General features: G+C 40.8%; 1 protein-coding gene across 10 annotated transcripts in view; it reads left to right on the top strand.

The window, feature by feature from the left end:
- LOC132404288 (sialate:O-sulfotransferase 2-like) overlaps window positions 1–8,751 on the top strand; it is a 530,890-nt gene extending 522,139 nt beyond the window's left edge. For 5 of the 10 annotated variants that reach the window (XM_059988464.1, XM_059988460.1, XM_059988463.1 and 2 more), the window contains one exon: window positions 6,787–8,751. In XM_059988464.1, coding sequence (XP_059844447.1) covers window positions 6,787–7,139 — 353 coding nt within the window. In that variant the 3' untranslated portion in view covers window positions 7,140–8,751. The remainder of the gene's footprint in view (window positions 1–6,786) is intronic. The other 5 variants (XR_009515484.1, XR_009515487.1, XR_009515486.1 and 2 more) reach the window with 2 other exon arrangements.
- The last annotated feature ends 11,294 nt before the right edge of the window (window positions 8,752–20,045 follow it).

The following is a 20,045-nucleotide window of genomic DNA, read 5'->3' as shown; positions in this document are numbered from 1 at the left end:
AATCTGACACACGTGCTCTTTCCACTTCATGAAATTGTTCCTTCGTATCAGTCTGATGTGTTTTTGATGCCGTACATTACAACACTGTAGAGGTTTAGTTATCATTTCAAATAATTTCTGTTTATTTTTCAACTTATGGACAAAGTTAACTAATGGATAACTGTAAAAATTCAAACTGTTCATTACTAAACATAGAGGCCACACTCTTACAGTGTTACCCCTTGTCCTTTGATCTGAAGTATTTGCATCAATTCTGGTCACCACTAGGATTTATTCTGTAGTAGGAGGTGAGATTATTTTATTCTTCCCCCAAATTTATCCCTTTTACAATAATCTCTGATAATCCAGTACATTTGGAGCTCTGATGGTGACAGACTGGTGGATTTTCTGAGTTGTGGGTGTAATGTAGAGGAGAGGGGGAAAAGTCTCAGAACAAAAGGCTGAATAAAAGGCTATCCCTTTAGACAAGAGATGAGGAAGAATCTTTTTAGCCATAGGATGGTGCATCTGTGTGTGGAGTTTATTGCCACAGATGGCTATGGAGGCCAAGTTTTTGGGTACATTTGAATCAGAGGTTAATAGGTTCTTGACTAACTAGGGCATCAAATGTTACGGAGAGAAGATAGGAGAATGGGGTTAAGAGGGATAATAGATCAGTCCTGATGAAATGGTGGAGCAGATTTGGTAAGCCAAATGACAAAATTTCACACTGGAGGCTGGTCAAGAAGATTCAGTCACTCAGTATTCAGGATGAGGTAGTAAATTGAATTAGACATTTGCTTTGTGAGAGAAACCAGAGAGTGGTAGTAGAGGATTTTGCTTTCTGATTCAAGGCCTGGAACTAGTAGGAGGCCACAGGGATCGGTGCTGGGTTCTTTGTTGTTTATTATCTATATAAATGGTCTGGAAGATAATGTGGTTAACTGGATCAGCAAATTTGCAGATGACACCAGGGTAGGGGGTGACCTGGACAGTGAGGAAGGCTATCAAGGCTTGCAGAGGGATCTGCATCAGCTGGAAAAATGGCAGATAAAATTTAACACAGACATCTGTGAGATTTTGCACTGGTAGGCTCAGCCAGAATAGGTTTACACAGTGAATGGGCACTGGTTGTGTGGTAGATCAATGGAATCTGGCAATACAGGTCCATGATTTGTTGAAAGTGGAGTCACAGGTCATACAAAATGTTTCTGGCACATTGGCCTTCATAAATCAATATGTTGAGCTCAGGAGATGGGATGTTATGTTGAAATTGTATAAGGCATTGTTAAGACCTAATTTGGATTATTGTGTGCAGTTTTGGCCACCTACCTACAGGAAAACTGTCAACAAAGTTGAAAGAGTATAGAGAAAATTGACAAGGATGTTGCCTGGTCTGGAGGAGTTGAGTTCTAAAGAAAGATTCAATAGGTTAGGAATGCATTCTTTAGAACGTAGAAGATATTGAGGAGATTTGATAGAGGTATACAAAATTATGATGTGTTTACATAGGGTATAAATAGGCTTTTTTCACTGAGGTTGGGTAGGACTACAGAGGTCGGGGTTAAGGGTGAAAAGTGAGAAGTTTAAAGGATACATGAGGGGAAACTTCACTCAGAGGGTCATGAGAGCATGGAATGAGCTGCAAACACAAGTGGTGCATGCAATCTCGATTTCAACGTTTATGAGAAGTTTGGAGTAGGTACATGGATAGTAGGAGAATGGAGGGCCATGGTTCTGGCAGAGATCCATGGGAGTAGCAGGTTAAATGGTTTCAACATGGACTAAATGGACTGAAGGGCCTGTTTCTGTACTGTACTTCTCTATAACTCTATGCTCCTGTATCTTATGGTCTTATGGTAATTTCTATTAATAAACAAAACACATTTTAATTTACCTTTTTAGATGTTTCACAGTATCATACAAATATTTGTGTGAACTGGGTAAACTGGAAAGCAGCAGTGGGTGGAAGGTGTGTACAGAATGGAGTACCAAATGCTGAACAATTGGGATCTCTGTATAGGTGGACAGCAAATGCTGTCATTGGTTCTTCTGAACTGAATTGATTGACTTTATTTCTTACATCCTTCACATACATGAAGTAAAACTTTACGTTATGTTTCCGTCTAAATGTGCAATGTGCAATTTATAGTAAATTATAATCAATAGTATGTACAACAGGATAGTCAATATCACATAGAAATACAGTTGTGTTAGCATGAGTTAAGCAGTATGATGGCATACTGGAAGAAGCTGTCCCGGAATCTGTTGGTCCTGGCTTTTATGCTGTGGTAGCATTTCCCAGATGGTAGCAGGTGAAAGATTGTGGTTGAGGTGACTCAGGTCCCCAGTGATCCTTCGGGCCCTTTTTTTCACACCTGTCTTTGTAAATGTCCTGAATCATGGGAAGTTCACATCTACAGATGCACTGGGCTATCCGCACTACTCTCTGCAGAGTCCTGCAATTAAAGGAAATACAGTTCTCATACCAGGCAGTGATACAGCCAGTCAGGATGCTCTCAATTGTGCTCCTGTAGAAAGTTCTTAGGATTTGGGGGTCCTCTATCTTGAGCCAGACTTTCAAGTTGTCCTCGGGTTTAGTTCATCTTTGAAGATCCTTCCTCTCTGAGGATGTCTTTGAAGCTTCTGTTAAAGTTTCTGTAGCTTTGGTTTTTAATTGATGGGGTTACTAGTCCCATGGTCAACCCTCCTCCTTTCACAGCTGGGCTTGAGATTATTCATGGCAGAATTCAGTGTACGGTTCAATAGCATGAAATGGACCTGCATTTCTTCATGATGTGTATTAATCAAGTGGATTTAGCCAAGTGTGTTGCCAGATGTTTAGTAACTTGACAACTTGCCAGTTTTGTCACTCTAGACTGCAGAGGTATAAGGGAGCCAAGAGCTGTAGAAGAAAAGAAATGCTGGGGAGGTTGAAGAGTAAAGCAAGAATGAGGGTAGGTTACCTGAAAAGGAAGGACATGTGTCTCTTAGCAAATAGGTCAATAATTAAGGGTAATACACACAAAATGCTGGAGGAACTCAACAGATCAGGCAGCATCCATGGAGAGAAATAAACAGTCAATGAGATTCAGGCTGAGATCCTTCTAGAAAGTAATTGCGAAGAAGGCAGAATAAGAACATGGGGGGAGAAAAAGCAATACAAACCAACAGGTAATAGGTCAGAACAGGTGAGTGGGAAGGTCCGTAGGTGGGGGAGAGTGGAATGAAGTGGGAAGCTGGGAGGTGATGGGTGGAAAAGGTAAAGGACTGAAGAAGAAGGAATCAGGAAAGGAGTGTTGAACATAGGAGAAAGGGAAGGAGGAGGAGCACCAGATGGTGAAGAACAAGTGAGGAGAGGAGAAAGAGTAAGAGGAGATCCAGAACGGGGAATGGAGAAAGAGAGAAACAACTAAGGATGTCAATTTAAGATAACTGTTGTGGGTGAACAAGCCATTGAATGGTTGACATTTGAAAAATTGGACTGATCGTCTAATATTATTTATCAATGTTAAAATTGAACTGCAACACACCAGAAGTGAAAAAGTCCTCTATTCAAGGAGAAGAACACTTACAAAGATGAGATTGGAGTAACAGTCAGAGGGAATCTCCACAAAGTCAAATGGATCCATTCCGAATCTGAATCAGAATCAGTTTCAGGTTCGTTATCACTGACATACACTCAGCAGCCACTTTAATAGGTGTCTTCTGAACCTGATAAAGTGCCATTGAGTGTATTTCTGTATGTTTTTAGTCTTCTGCTGCTGTAGCCCATCAATGTGCAACACGTTTGTGCATTCAGAGATATTCTTCCACACACCACTGTTGTAATAAGTGGTTATTTGAGTTACTGTTGCCTTCCTGTCAGCGTGGCCATTCTCCTCAGACCTCTCTCATTATTAGGCGTTTTCACACACAGACAGCTGCTTGATAATTTTTTTTTGCAGCATTCCCTGTAAACTCGAGAGGCTGGCGTGCATGAAAATCCCAGGTGATCAGCAGTTTCTGAGATTCTCAAACCACCCCATAAGACTATATGACATAGGAGCAGAATTAGGCCATTCAGCCCATTGAGTCTGCTCTGCCATTCCATCATGGTTAATCCCAGATCCCACTCAATCCCATACACCTGCACTCTCGCCATTATCCTTTGATGCCCTGACTGATCAGGAAAGTATCAACTTATGTCTTACTTATACCCATGGACTTGGCCTTCACCATAGCTACCATAGCTTGTGGCAGAGAATTTGACAGGTTCACTACGCTCTGGCAAAAAAAAAAATCCAAATTACCTCTGTTCTAAAAGGTCACCTCTCAATTTTGTGGCTGTGCCCTCTAGTTCTGGATTCCCCCACCATAGGAAACATCCTCTCCACATCAACCCTATCTAGTCCTTTCAACTTTCAGTAGATTTGAATGAGATCCTTCCCCCCCCCCCCACCTCCGCATTCTTCTAAATTCCAGTGAGTACAGGCCCAAAGTCACCAAATGCTCCTCATATGTTAACCCCTTCATTCCCAGAATCATCCTCGTGAACCTCCTCTGGATTCTCTCCAATAAGAACTCATCCTTTCTGAGAAAACTGTTGACAATACTTCAAGTGCGACCTGACTAGTGTCTTATAAAGCCTCAGCATTATCTCCTTGCTTTTGTATTCTATTCCCCTTGAAATAAATGCCAACATTGGATTTGACTTCTTTGCCACAGACTCAACCTCCTGGGAGTCTTGCATGAGGACTCCTAAGTCCCTCTGCAACTCTGATGTTTGAACCCTCTCCCCATTTAGATAATAGTTTGCACTATCGTTGCTTTTACCAAAGAGCATTATTGTACGTTTCTCAACACTGTGTTCCATCGGCCTCTTTTTTGCCTATTCTTCCAATTTGTCTACATCTTCCTGCAATCGCATTGCTTCCTCAGCACTACCTACCCCTCCACCTATCTTCGTATCATCCACAGCCATTGATAAACAATGTGAAAAGTAGCGGTCTTAATACTGACCTGTGAAGAACAACGCTAGTCACTGGCTACCAACCAGAAAAGGCCCCTTTTATTCCCACTTGCTCCCTCCTGCCTGTCAGCCATTCCTCTATCCATGCCATTATCTTTCCTGTGATGCCAAAGGATTTTATCTTGTTAAGCAGCCTCATGTTTGGCACCTTAGCAAATGCCTTCTGCAAATCCAAGTAAATGACATCCACTGCCTCTCCTTTGTCCACCCTGCTTGTTACTTCCTCAAAGAACTCTAATGGATTTGTCAGGCAAGATTTCCCTTTACAGAAACCATGCTGATTTTGACTTATTTTATCATTCAAATACCCTGTAACCTCATGCTTAATAATAGACTCCAACACCTTCCCAACCACTGAGGTTAGGCTAACTGGCCCATAATTTCCTTTCTTTTGCCTTCTTCCCTTCTTAAAGAGTGGAGTAACACTTGTAATTTTCCAGTCCTCTGGGACCATGCCAGAATCAAGTGATTCTTGAAAGATCATGACCAATGCACCCGTTATCACTTCAGCAACCTCTCTCAGAACTCTGGGATGTAGTCCATAAGATGGCTTATCCACCTTAAGACCTTTCAGTTTGCCTAGCACTTTTTTCTTTGTAATAGCAATGGTACTCACTCCTGCTCCCTGACGTTCAGTAACATCTGGTAAACTGCTGGCATCTTCCACAGTGAAGACAGATGCAAAGTACCTATTAAGTTCGTCTGCCATTTCTTTGTCACCCATTACTACCTCAGTGGTCCAATATCAACTCTCACCTCACATTTACTGTTTATATAATTGAAAAATCTTTTAGTGTCCTGTGTTATATTGTTGGTTAGTTTTCCCTTCTTCCATTGTTTTTCCTTCTCATATCGTTTTTTATTTGCCTTTTGTTGGATTTTAAAAGTTTCCCAGTCATCCAACTTCCCATTCATTTTCACTACCTTATATGTCCTTTCCTTGGCTTTTAGGGAGTCCTTAACTTCCCTTGTCAGCCACAGTTGTTGACCCTGCCATTTGAGATCTTCTTCTGTGGGACGTATCTATCCTGCGCCTTGTGAACTATTCCAAGAAACTCCAGCCACCTCTGCTCTGCTGTCATCCCTGTCTGACACCAATAAAATATTCCACGTTCAAATTCACTTCTTCCCTATTGTGATGTTTAGTCTGAACAAGATCATTTGTATTAACGAGCAGGTGTATCTAATGAAGTGGCCACTAAGAGAATGTCTTGAAATTTGTTATTTTGCAGAGTAGTACAATGCAATGCATAAAAGGCTACTATAATTTACAATAAGAAATACTTTAAAAATTGGAGCGGCATAGTAGTATAATAGCACAACACTTTACAATACAAACGACCTGGGTTCAATTGCTACCACTGTCTCTAAGGAGTTTGCACGTTCTCCCAGTGACAGCGTGGGTTTCCTCTCAGTGCTCTCATTTCCTCCCACAGTCCAGAGACATACTAGTCAGTTGGCTAATTGGTCTTTGTAAATTGTTTTATGATTAGGCTAGGATTAAATCGGGGAATTGCTGGACAGCACAGCTGAAGTGGCTAGAAGGGCCTATTGCATGCTGTATCTCAATAAAATAAAAATAAATACATAGAGTGAAGTAGTGTTTATTGGTTCATGGTCCATTCAGAAATAGAATGGAAGCAGGGAAGAAGCTGTTCTAAAGCACTGAGTGTGTGTCTTCAGGTTTCTGTATGTCCTGGGTGGTGGGGTCCTTAATGATGGACACTGTCTCCTTGAGGCATCACCTGTTGAAGTGTTGGAAATTTTAATATCTGATGTTTCTGTTTGTTCAACAGAGTGGCCTGAGTTTGTGAGGAACTACGCACCTTGGTGGGCATCCCACACTCTCGACTGGTTAAAGTATGGCAAAGAAGTCCTTGTGGTCCATTATGAAGACCTGAAGCACGATCTGTTTAACCAGCTGAAAAAGATGGTGTCAATCCTGGGCCTCAGTGTCTCTGATGACAGACTGCTCTGTGTGGAGAGCCAAAAGGATGGGAACTTCAAACGTTCCGGCCTCAGGAAACTGGAATATGATCCCTATACTCCTGAGATGAGAAAAATGATTGACTCTTTTGTTAAGATTGTAGATGTGGCCCTCAAACTGAGAAACCTAACAGGTGTTCCTGAAGATTATGCTCCCAGATGATCTTGTTGGTAAATGCTATTGGGACATGGCTGTGTTCTCTCCTTCCCCAGCCAGTACTCCTTCCCACCCCTTGGGTGGCTTCTTTTACTATTCTGCAGCTATTAGCTTTCTGAGTGCTTCTAGCTTCTAGAGTAAAGTTCTCTGGATACAGCTGGGGGTGCCAGTAACTGTACAGCATGATTATGCTAGGAAGCAAACTTTAGGAAGTGAAGTGTCACCGGAGTCGATGGCTGCCTGGAGTTTGCCACAATGTGGAAGGAGCTATCAGTGTGGCTTGTGGGCTTTGTGGTGTGCAGGAGCTGGACTTTGCCCTTTGCTACTGCTTTTAGTGCTGTGCTTGGACTGTCAAAGCTGGGGCTGAGATGCAGAGAAAAGAGGAGCCTGTGATTGGTTGGAATGAATGTGAGGGGGAAATCAAACAAGAGCTGGCCTGCCTTGTACAAAGGAGAAGGCGGGGGGGGGGGGGGGGGAGAGAAGGCGCAAACTGAGAGAAAGCATGTATTTCTTAATTTAAATTAACACCCACCCATCTGGATCACACCACATTTGCCAGTTAGTGGTTATCAGGATGTAAAACTACCTTGCTCTGGTTGAGAACATAGTCACTGCCTTGCTCTTTCACATCTTCCTCAAAATCTGAATTGATTTTGGGCTGCTGTTTAGAGTCCAGGACTGCCGAGTTTTTTAAATGAGCATCTGGGACAATCAACATATTTAATGTGACGAGACATTACCAGCTTGTTTCCTGCTCTTTTCAGATCACAGTTAACCATTTCTTTCCTTTGTTACCTGATGAACTGTGGTGACTTGTATTAGAAAGAAATTTGTATATTTTATAAACACAGTAGCAGATCTCACCTCACGAGCATGTTTTGTTGTGGAGGTTTGTTGGGTTATTTACAATCCAGTTTGCCAAGGGTAGATCAGTGGAGGAAGAATGGGGCTCTCTTGAACCAAGACATTTTAGGCCTTGAGAGCACTGAGAGTGAATCAAAGTACTGGGAAACAAAGAAATTAATGTGATGAATCCTTGCCTGCGAATAACCATATCTAGAGTGATAGAGAGAGAGAAGAAGGGAGATGGAGGAAGGGAGAGAGAGTGTTAGAAAGTGAGGGAGAGAGTGTTAGAAAGTGAGGGAGAGAGAGAGAGGGTGAGGGATGACACACAGCACTGAGGAAATTTCTCAAATCAGTACAGGGATCCTGGCAATTGTAGTTACTAAATGTTCATTTCTGCAAGTTTCTTAAGAAATAAATCAGGATAAAGGAAAACACAAGCTCTCTGGCCTAGTTTGGTTCAAACAGGGGGAGGGTAACCCCCTCGTTTGATTGGGGTCAATAACTTAGTTAATTCAATAAAGCATTCATTTCTATTCAATTTTCTTTGAGAAGCTAAATGAGTGGTTTCGGAGAGTAATTAAATTAAACTATATAAAACTGAAGATAAATTGAAAGGATACAGTGGACAAAATGCACTCCTGCTGTGCTATAATTTTTTAGTTAATATTCTCTAATTAATTACATTCATTTGAGAATCATTAAGAAGAAGATTGTGTTATAGTTTAGTTGGGCTTGCAGAATAAATGGCTTAGCACTGCCGAGCTGTGTACTGGATTTAATTTTCCCAAAACTTGCTTGATCTTTCCCCTATTTCTAACAAACAGCTTGTTCAGAAACTGTCCAGTTTTGCACAGACTACCTTATAGATGCCATGTACCTGGAACTAGAATGGCAAACATTCAGATTCAGATTAGTTTGTTATCACATTCACCAGAGTGCAATGAAATTGCACTCATGTGAAACTCACAGAGTAAACTCATGGTAATGATAAATAGAACAATAAGTACACTGATGATAACAAAGCAGTGAGGTGGTTCACAGTATTGCAATGCAAACTGAAGTAATATAAAGAAAAATGCCCAAGTGATGATGACAAAAAATTCAGGTTCAAGAACATGCCTGGCAGTACCACTGGGAAGGGGATGTGAAAGAGGTGATTGGGTCAGAAGTCTGCAGTGGGGAAGAAACTGTTCTCGAGTCTGGTTACCTGGGCTTTCTTGCTCCTGTATCTTCTCCCAGAAGTAGAAGAGAGAAATGGAATAGCCAGGGTAATGGGCATCCTGGATGATAATATTCACTTTCATGATCCATCACACCATGAAGTTAATTTTTAAAACTTCAATCATAAATGTTAACTCTGCTTAGTAACACACAAAACGTGGTGGAGGAACACCAGCATTTTGTATGTGCTGCTCTGGATTTCTAGCATCTGTAGAACCTCTTGTGTTAATTCTGCTTGTCTCCGTAGATGTTACCTGACTGAATAGGTATTTTGTTGGTACAATCTGCTTACAGACAGCGGAGGAATTGAACCTGGGTCACTGGTTCTGAAATAGTGTTATCCTAATCATTACACTACACTACCATGACACCCCTAATCCCCTACTTGGATCAGATGACAGAAGAGTATTGAGTCCCATGCCATTATAGCCAATCTTTTCTGTTAGTTTTTGCCCCCAGCTCATTTGGAAGTTCCCTAACACATGAAGGAGGGGAATGATTTATCCTCAGCGAAGCAAAATGGAAGACAGAAAGGAGTGGGGAGGAGAACGTGTGGCTGGTGTTGGGGTCTCATGGCAGCTGGTGGAAATTCCAAAGGTTGATGTGTTGGGTACAGAGGTTCATGAGGTGACAGGTGATGACCTGGAGAACTGTTCTATCTGATAGGAGGTGGGGTGAGAGCAGAAGAACAAGAAACACAGGAGATTGGAGAATGGCTCAATCAACCACAGCAGAAGGGAAGCTATTCTTCTTGACAAAAGAGAAGGTTTCAGATGACCTGGAATGGAAAATCCCATCCTGACAGCAGATTTGGTAGAAAAAGGGAAACTGAGGGGAAAGAACGACATCCTTACAAGATACATAATGGAATGAAGTATGGGAGTCAATGAGGCTACAGGAAGTATAAATGGAGTGTTTATTTTCTGAGATAGAGACAGAGAGTCACAGTCATAAAGCACCACAGTACCAAAAGATACTTTGATCAGGTACTTTCTGTCAGAAATCAGGAAGAAGGAGGAAAGTGTCAGAAATGGTCCATGAGAATTTGAGTGTTGGAAGTTAGAGGTGAAGGTGATAAAATTGATGGTGTAAAAAACAGTGAAGTGATGAATGGAAGGATTTACTCAGCGATGGCAGGTTATGTTCCTCATCATCTCTCGAAAATATATTGGAGGTTATACCCCTGCCCAGACTGCCTTCATCAATTAAATGGGATTTTCTCAAAGAAGGTAGGATTTTACTGCATCAGCATCGCAGATTTCTCTATGCTGTTTCATTCCAGTTACAGCTTGAGGTTGGTGGGGTGGCCCAGGAAAATTCAGGACCTTTTTAATAAGAAATCATCCCCATGCCATAGACATAAGACACACTTAAAAGCACGACAATGCACAGATGTGTGATTTACAGTGCAATGTTAGTTTTGGTGCACCAGTAAAATTCCTGTTCAGAAGTGAACCATTCCACCACTGTTGTCAATGGCAACCTGAAAGAGGAATAGCATCTCCTGAGAAATTACAGATCAAAGCAAAAAGAAGCATGAATCTGACTGTATGATTAGCAATTCTAGTTTCCATGGGTGGTAGGTGGTGCAACAAGAAATTCTGATTTAAAAGTCAGAGTGTCTTTTAAGACTGGCCAATAAGATACTTCCAATCCGAACAAGAAGTTTTTGGGTATAGAAGGTGTTGCCGATGAAAAGAGTTGAATAAGACAGACAGACAGACATACTTTATTGATCCTGAGGGAAATTGGGCAATAATTCCTCTGTTTGTTGCTTGTAGTGATTCTTTGAAGACATTCATCAAGGTTATTTTGCTGATAATGCTGGAATTGGGAATGTGTTGGATAAGAATGTGGCAATCAGAGAAATCCCAATCTCTCATAAATACTGTGACTCAAGGGTGTGAGTCAGTAAATTGAAGTGCACAGACATAGACACGCACATTTAATTTTATAGAACTTGCCTGTCAAAGTCCAAATTCAGCTTATTGTCCTAAGCACAAATCCGTGTGTGCACAGGTATAATAGAAAGCCTACTTGCAACAGCAGCACAGGAATATAGCATCACATAAGCAACATTCACAGGAGAAACACAAATTAAACATACATTACACAAATCTTTGTAAGAAAGAAGACAACTAGAACCAAAAATAATCCATCATAATATAAAGTGATCAGAGTAGTCATTGAGTTGTTATACTGAGGCAATCATTTGGGTTGTGCAGGTTGGCTTAAGGACTGAAGGGAAGTAACTATTCTTGAACCTGGCAGTATAGGACTTCAGGCTGCTGTACCTAATAGTAGCTGTGAGAAGATAGCATGGCTTGGATGGTGGGGATCTTTGATAATGGGTGTTGTCTTCCTGAAGCATCGCCTCCTGTAGATACTGATGGTAGGGACAGATATAAAGACAGGGTCCTTTATTCTGTGCAGTTTCTTGCATTCCTGTGTCATCACCAATAAAAATATCTTTCACAAGCCAGCCTGGCAAGTTCCCAGAGTAGAAACACTACAATCCAGAAATGTTCAGTCTCAATAGACTTTGACAGCAATCCCACACAGTGGGATGCAAAGAGAGAGTGAACAGGTGGTACATCAGTGGTATGATGTGCGCCGGATAACAACAGCCCCTCCATAGCTTTGGTTCAAGTCGAAGCTGCTATTTTACAAGCAGTATCCTGGTAGCCACTGATAGACCTATTGGCCACATATCCAGTAAGTACTATTAATGGGATTTGGAGGCTAGAGACATTGTATGTACTGTCCCATCCCTTGATGATTGCAGTAACGTACTTCATCCTTATCTTCATGAAGTAGCTCCATAGCAGGGGACGTTATACTTGTATATTCTAAGTAGATTTATACTATCCCTCAAAACAGTTTCATTGGCAAGAGTCATTTCTATGGACAGTGCAGTCCTGTGTTCCCTTTATAGTTCTAATTTTGTTATCACAATAAAACATAGAAACAAACTCACTGTGATCCAGGAATATAAACACATTGACAAGCCACCTTCTTAACGTGTCAGCGCTCTCTAGAGCACAGCCAACAACCTGACCAGTTAGTTTGTGATGCATCTTCATAGCTACGGTGAAGAAAAGTGTTAGGAGTATTAGTGTTGTGTGATACTTATGCATTTAGGTAGAAAAAAGTAGCAAATAGCAAAAACCAAGAGCTCAATCCATCTGTTGTTATCAATAAGCATTCTTCTGGTCAACTTTTCCCTGGTCCATAGCAGTGCTGGCTTAACATGCAGGGCATGTATCCACATTAGTTTTCCTTGGACCTTTAAAGCAATATATGTGATCAGCAACACTTGGAATGGACCTTCCTAGAGGAGCTGCAGGCTGTTCTTTCATTGGTAAGCTCTCACCAGCACGCAATCTCCCAGATGGTAAGTTCAGACACTCTGCAGCCAGCACAGCCTTTTGGGCTTCAAACCCCTGCTTGGAAACCTTTATGAGCTTATATTAGTGCTATACAATAATACAACATGCTTCCACTCATAATATGGATGTCCATCTGTTTAATTAAAAAGGGAGGGCTGACTGACAATTCTGGCTGCCCCAAACAATCTCATACTGAGATAAGCCTGTTACTCAGTTTGGAGCGCAATGCATTGTCAGACGGCAAGTGAAAGCACTTCTGGCCACTCTACCTTGGCCTTGGTGCACAATTTGACACCACAGTAGCACAGCAGATAGCGTGAGACTATTACAACACTGAGCATCAGAGTTCAAACTTCAATTCCGTCATAATCTGTAAGGAATCTATACATCCTCCCTGTGGAATGTGTAGGATTTCCCCAGACACTTTTGTTTTTAACCCACTGTCCAAAGGTGTACCTATTAAGTTAATTGGACATTGTTCATTGCCCTGTGCCTAGGTTAGGATTACATCAGGGTTATTGGGAGTTGCTGGGGAGTGCAGCTCAAAGGGCTGGAAGGGCCTATTCTACGCAGTATTGATAAATAAATGTTAAATAAAGTAATAAATAAATTTATCTAACTTGCATTTCAGGGCACCATTCTGTACTTCAGCTGCTCTGGAAGACTGAGGGTGGTAAGGGCAGGTGAATTTATGCTTACACTACAAGGCTGTCGCCAACTCATATAACTTTACCCATAAAGTGAGGAATCTTATCATTTGAGACTTCCTTGGGGATCCCAAACCTAGGAATAAATTCTCATAATAAAATTATCAACAGTTACGGCATCATTTCTCTGAGTTGGATAAGCTTTGACCCATAGAGATAACAAATAAAATAACAAGTACATTATCATGACCCATATATTTAGGAACAACTAACCTCCAGAGGGAGGACCTAGTGGCGGTGGTACCACCGGTGTCTTTTGGGATCATGTCTCTGGCAAATCATACAGTTACTGCTACTTTTTTTGCTATGGTCAAGAATCTGTCATTTTCACTTATCCATAATCCTTTATAGTTTTGCACTTAGTGTGCTGTAGTTTATCAAATCCTTTCAGCCTCTGACGCATAAAGTTGTAATTGTATTAGTTCATCATAAGAAATTGGAAAGTATTGGCAACTGAATCACACTGGAGTGCTACGTGGCTGTAAAGATCTGCTATTGTTGCCTTAGCTAAGGAGTCAGCAGGGAAAATTATCTGGTTCACCTTCGGACTCTGCTGCTAATTGTTTCTTTTCAAACATTGAGGTAGACACTATTATCTTTTATCTGTTCTTCCTGCATTCTTTAACTTTTACTCACTTTCTCTTTTTATTGCAGGATTCATCAAACTGTTTTTGCATTTCACATTTACATTGAACAATCACAGGGCACCCTACAGTCTTCTCCCATTTTTTGTTCTCTAACAATGTCTGCAGACACTCACTTAGTTCATTCTTCCCATACGATGTACTTTTCAACATACTTAATGCTTTCTGATCCAAAATGTACAAACATGCACACTACTGGTGTCCTTAAGAAGCTGTGACAGGGGACTTTCACACTACCATTCATGCACACACAATCAGGGCACGCACACCCACAGATACATACATGTCAGAATTCCTCTTTTGTTCTCAACCCATGCACTTACTGAATTTTCATGTGCTTTGTAAGGGACCCAACCTGGACCAAGGCAACTTTGTTTGGGACATGACCCAGACCATGGCAACCTCATAGTCATGATCCCAACCATATCAATCTTGTGTGGGACACAACCCATATCACAGCAAGTTTTCTAGCGCTGCAGCTTCCTATATTGACAACTAAGGTGTTGGCATACCTTGACTATTCCACACAGGAGATATTTGAGTTCCAGTAGCAGACTCAGTCCCTTCCCTCAGATATGAGCATGTTAAGGTTTAGGACTGATTGGCTACAAGAAATGAATTTCTTTCTCCGGTATAATGAACCCTCAAATAACTGTCTTCTCCGATAATAAAATAACTAAATTAACTGAGCCCAGATCACACACACTCTTATGCCTCAAAACATATTGTTATTTTACTTGTGCACAAGGAGAATAGTCATCCACATCATTCTGATATCTGAACAGAAAACTACTGTTTTTATACAGAATTGGCTTATCAGTCATGGATATTAACTATCTGGTAAATTGTATGTGTTTGAATTCCTTACTTGCAATATCAATCACCATTCAGAATAGAGGTGTTAAAAATCATTTGAAACTTCAAGCTGAGAACCAATGACATTTTGAAGTTAGCAAAGCAATTGTCCCTTATAGTGCAGAACTAGGTCCTTCGGCTTAGTTAGTCCATGCTGAACTATTATTCTGCCTAGTCCCATCTACCTGCATCCAAACCATATTCCTCCATACCCCTTCTATTCAAATGCCAATACAAATTTCCTTAAATGTTGAAATCAAAATCACATCTACCACTTCTGCTGGCAGCTCATTCCACAGTCTCACCACAATCTGAGTGAAGAAGTTCCCCCTCATGTTCCCCTTAAACATTTCACCTTAACAATTTCACCTTAGTCTCAGTGGAAAAAAGCCTGCTTGCATTTACCCTATCTATGCCCCTCATAATTATGTATAGCTTTATCAAATTTCCCTTTATTCTTCCACGCTCTACGGAATAAATTCCTAACCTATTCAACCTTTCCTATAACTCAGGTCCTCAAGTCCCAGCAATGATGAAAGGAATTTTGTTCACAGATCTGTACAATCAATAACACCAGAGATTCTGCAGATGTTGGAAATCCAGAGTAACGCTGACAAAAAGATGCAGGAACTCAGCAGGTTGGGCAACATCAATGGAGATGAAAAAACAGTTGATGTTTCAGGCTGAGAATCTTCATCAGGACTCCTTCCATTCCAGATTGTGAAGGTTATTTTTATCTGAACTTGGGTTAGTCAAATATTCTTGTTATTTCTCTATTAACTGAAACCTCAAAAAACTGAATAGCTTTATTTGTCATATTTACATTGAAACATTCAGTGAAGTGTGTCACTTGTGCTGAGGATGTGCTGGGGTAGCCACAAGTGTTGCCAACATATTCAGTGAAGGTAACTTCAGTTTTCTATTATTCATAAGGTTTGTTTAACAGAAATTGGGTTTGGAAAGATGTATACATCAGGATGTGCTTCATCAACTACAGTTCAGCATTCAATATCATTATCCCCTCAAAATTAATCCATCAGCTTTAAGACCTTGGCCTCAATACCTTCTTGTGCAATTGGATCCTGGATTTTCTTATTTTCAGATCTCAGTTTGGATTGGCAACAACATACCTCCCAAAATCTCCATCAGCACTGGGGCACCACAAGGCTGTGTGCATAACCCCCTGCTCTACTCGCTTTACACATGACTGTGTGGCTAAATAAAGCTCCAATGCTATAGTTAAGTTTGCTGATGACACCACTGTCATAGGCTGAATCATTGGTGATGATGAATCAGTATTTAGGGGGGAGATTGAAAATCAGGCTGAGTGGTGCCACAACAACAACAACTCACTCAATGTCAGCAAGAGCAAGGAGTGATTATTGACTCACAGAAGTCCATGAGTCAGTCATCATCTGGGAACCAGTGATGGAGAGGGTCAATAAAATTAAATTCTCCAGTGTTATCATTTCAGAGAACCTGTCCTGGGCCCAGCACGTAGGTGCAATTATGAGCAAAGCATGGCGGTGTGTCTACTTTCTTAGCAGTTTCCGAAGATTTGTCATGACATCTAAAATTTTGAAAAACTTCTATACATGTGTGGTGGAGAGTATCTTGACTTTCTGCATCACAGCCTGGTATGGGAGCGCCAATGCCTTGAATGGAAAATCATACAAAAAGTAGTGGATATGGGCCAATCCATCACTCAGCATATCTACTATACATGGAGTCACATGAAAGCAATATCCATCGTCAAGAACCCCCACCACCCAGGACACGCTCTCTTCCCACTACTATTATGAGGAAGAAGGTACAGGAACCTCAGGACTCACACCATCAGGTTCAGGAACAGTTACTACTCCACAACCATCAGGCTCTTGAACCGGAGAGGATAACTTTACTCGCCCTGTCACTGTACTGGACTCACTTTCAAGGAATCTTCATCTCATGTTCTCAATATCTGTTGCTTATGTTTTAGTTATTATTGTTTCTTTCTTTTTGTATTTGCACAGTTTGTTGTCATTTGCACACAAGTTGTATACCCAGTTGGTATGGTCTTTCATTGATTCTATTATAGTTATTGCATTTATTGAGTATGCCCACAAGAAAGTGTATCTCAGGGTTGTATATGGTTACATATATATATATTGTTAATAAATTTACTTTGAACTTCGAACTTTGCTCTAAAACTTCCAGTTAAGTCACACCTTTTTAACATAACTGAAAAATTCTAAGTCACTTCACAGGAGTGTTACTAATCCAAAGAGTGTTGATGATCCTTACATGGTGCTACTTGGAATTCTTAACTTAAAGCTTGTTCAAAGAAGTAAGTTTTAAAGGAAGAAAGGTCCATGGGCCATTCAGTAGTTTTGGGAAGGAATGGTAGAGCCTAGGGACTTGACAAAGGGGGTAGTGGTTGGTTATGTCCAAGGCGTTCTTAAAATTCTTGACAGTGGTGTCACGGGTGGATGGGGCTATAAAGAGAGCTTTTGGCAAATTGGTCATCATAAGTCAGAGTATTGAGTACTGGAGTTGAGATATTATGTTGAAGTTGTATAAGAAGCTATTGAGGCCAAATTTGGAGTATTGAGTGAAACTCTGGTCTCCTATCCAGAGGAAAGATGGCAATGAGAGTGAAAGAACACAGAGAAAATCAGTAAGAATGTTGTTAGGATTTGAGGACCTGAGTTACAGGGAAAGATTTAGTAGGTTAGAATTTTATACCCTGGACTATTGGAGAATGAGTGGAGACTTGATATAGGTATACAAAATTGAGAGGTATAGATAGGGTTAATGTAAGGCCACTGAGCCTGCGAGAGACTAGAACTAGTGGTCATAGGTTAGGGGTGAAAGGTGAGATGTTTAAGGGGAATGTGTAGGGGAACCTTCTCACTCAGAAGGTGGAGCGAGTATGGAGCAAACTGCCAACAGAAGTGGTAAGTGATTGCAAGATTTAAGAGAAGTTTGGATAAGTACATGGGTATGGAGGGCTATGATCCAGGTGTGGGTTGATGGGAATGGGTAGGATAACTGTTCAGCACAGACGAGATGAAATGAAGGGCCTGTTTCTGTGCTGCAGTGTTCTATAACTCAATGACTATGAGTCAAATATGGAGGAACATGGCTATCTCAGAGTGGTTCTTAGGTAAGGGGACTTTAAAATAATAGGTAAATATTGAAAAATGAAGACATTGCTTAATTGAGAGTCAAAGGAGGCCAGCAAACCCTGGGCCTTGTGCAAGTCACCACTAGAACAGATATTGCTTAACTTCAAATTTACTTAAGAGTAGAATTAGGGAGGTTAGCTATCACTTGGGTAGAACAGTCAAGTGCATAGATAAAGCATGGGTGAGAGACAAGATAGGAATGAAGTTGGTAATGAAAATGAGAAGTTTGTGAAGATGGCACAGGAATGATTCACATAAGGTTGTCATGGTAGCAAAGGTTCAAAATGCATTGTGATGGAAAAACAGGCCTGCTCATTTATTGAGTAGTTTACAAAAGAAATGAATCAATACCTGACCCAGCAAATGTTTAGTTCTTGGTACAGTAGTGTGTACAAATGAAGTTGGATGAGGTTAAGTACTTGTGGGTTGTGCATCATCATTTTAAGAGCATTTGAAAAGGAAGCAGTTAACGCCTTTCACTACATCCCTGTAATTCACTCTGAGGCTACATCCACACTACACTGGATAAATCAGTAACCGAAGCTTTTTCACTTCGTTTTTACCCTTCGTCCACCCTAAAACAGCGTTTTCATCCCCCAAAACCAGAGCTTTTCAGAAACACTCTCCAAAGTGTGTATTTTTGCAAACGCCCGCTTGGGCAGATCAGTGTGGACGGGGTAACTGGAGAAATCTGAAAACGCTGTCAGATGGCAGCGTGCTATTTCATTGTTTTCTTGAACACAACCTAACAATTTCAGAACAGACGGCAACGAGACTGAACCCAGAAGAGTTAGAAATGTACTCACCAAATACTTTGACCCATAACCTACTGAATAAATAAGTATGCTCACTTGGCCCTGTTTTCTGTCCTTGCTCATATGAAGGTGGTTTACCTATTTATGCAAGTACTTCTCTGACAATAGATGTGTAACAGCCTAATGTAACATTGTATGGAAATACAAGATAACACTGATGCAGACATGTTTTATACATTTAACAAGGTACTTTATTAAAACAACAGAGTTAGTCAGTTTTTCAATGTTCGTCGTCAGCCAGGTCAATCTGTCCATGAACTCCCTGTTGATTGCCACCGTACACTCCAGTATTTGTTTTTTTTTTACTTTTAAGTTCTCCTGCACGAAAGCCAACAGCTGTCCGTCATTTTAAGTTTTTCTAGTCTGTAACTACACAAACGGGCACTTTTACGGAGAGATTCAACACCAAACATGTCATTTGTTTTCGGTAAATGTGTCCTGCGCATGCACAGTAGGAGGAGATTCGCCGAAATCTCTGTTTCAATGTGGATAGAATTTTTTTTAATGCATAGTGTGGACACCTATCATTTTTACGCCAAACCAGCATTTTCAAAATTATCCAGTCTAGTGCGGACGTAGCCTGAGTCTTAACTTGCTGTTCAGCCAGTAAAGTCCTCTTCAAAGTGACTTGGTATTTTATTTGTCATTTTTTATTTATGCTGATTTAATTTGTACAAAAACAAAACATAGGTCTTCCTCACATTGTGTACAGCTCTAACATACATGCACACATTTGAGAAGTCAGTGAGATGTAATTGTTTGATGCTGTGAGGCTGCAGGCATCATCTGTTGTTTGGGAATTCAGTTTATTGCTACATTTCTGATTTGCAAACTGTTTGAATTACAAGGAATTCTTGGAAACAAAATCCTGGGAGGAGCTCAGGGAGGCAATTTGAAGTAAAGGACCAAAAATGCTGGAAACAGCAAGTCACTCAGCAACTAAATGAAGTTGTTGTTTGAGTTAGTAATTATTCACCAGAAAATGCAAGAAATATTAATCTAATTCTCTCTGTGTTTGCTGCCTAATCAGAGTATTTACAGCAGTGGTATTTTGATCTGTACAATTGGGTGCTGAAGAATGTAGCCTTAAAACATTGTGTTTCCATGAGCATCTGTTTTGTTCTTTACAGTGTCAAATGTTGTACTTGTATGGATGGTGAATATCTGCTCTGGAGAAGGTGTAATTCATGCTTACCTCATTCCACCTTGATGATCATCCCAGGATCCAAGAGCAAACTTGCTCAGGAGTAACTTGAGCTGCTTGGACA

The sequence above is a fragment of the Hypanus sabinus genome, chromosome 13 (assembly GCF_030144855.1).
Source record: "Hypanus sabinus isolate sHypSab1 chromosome 13, sHypSab1.hap1, whole genome shotgun sequence".
NCBI lineage: Eukaryota > Metazoa > Chordata > Chondrichthyes > Myliobatiformes > Dasyatidae > Hypanus > Hypanus sabinus.
This window is presented reverse-complemented; position numbering and strand designations above follow the sequence as displayed.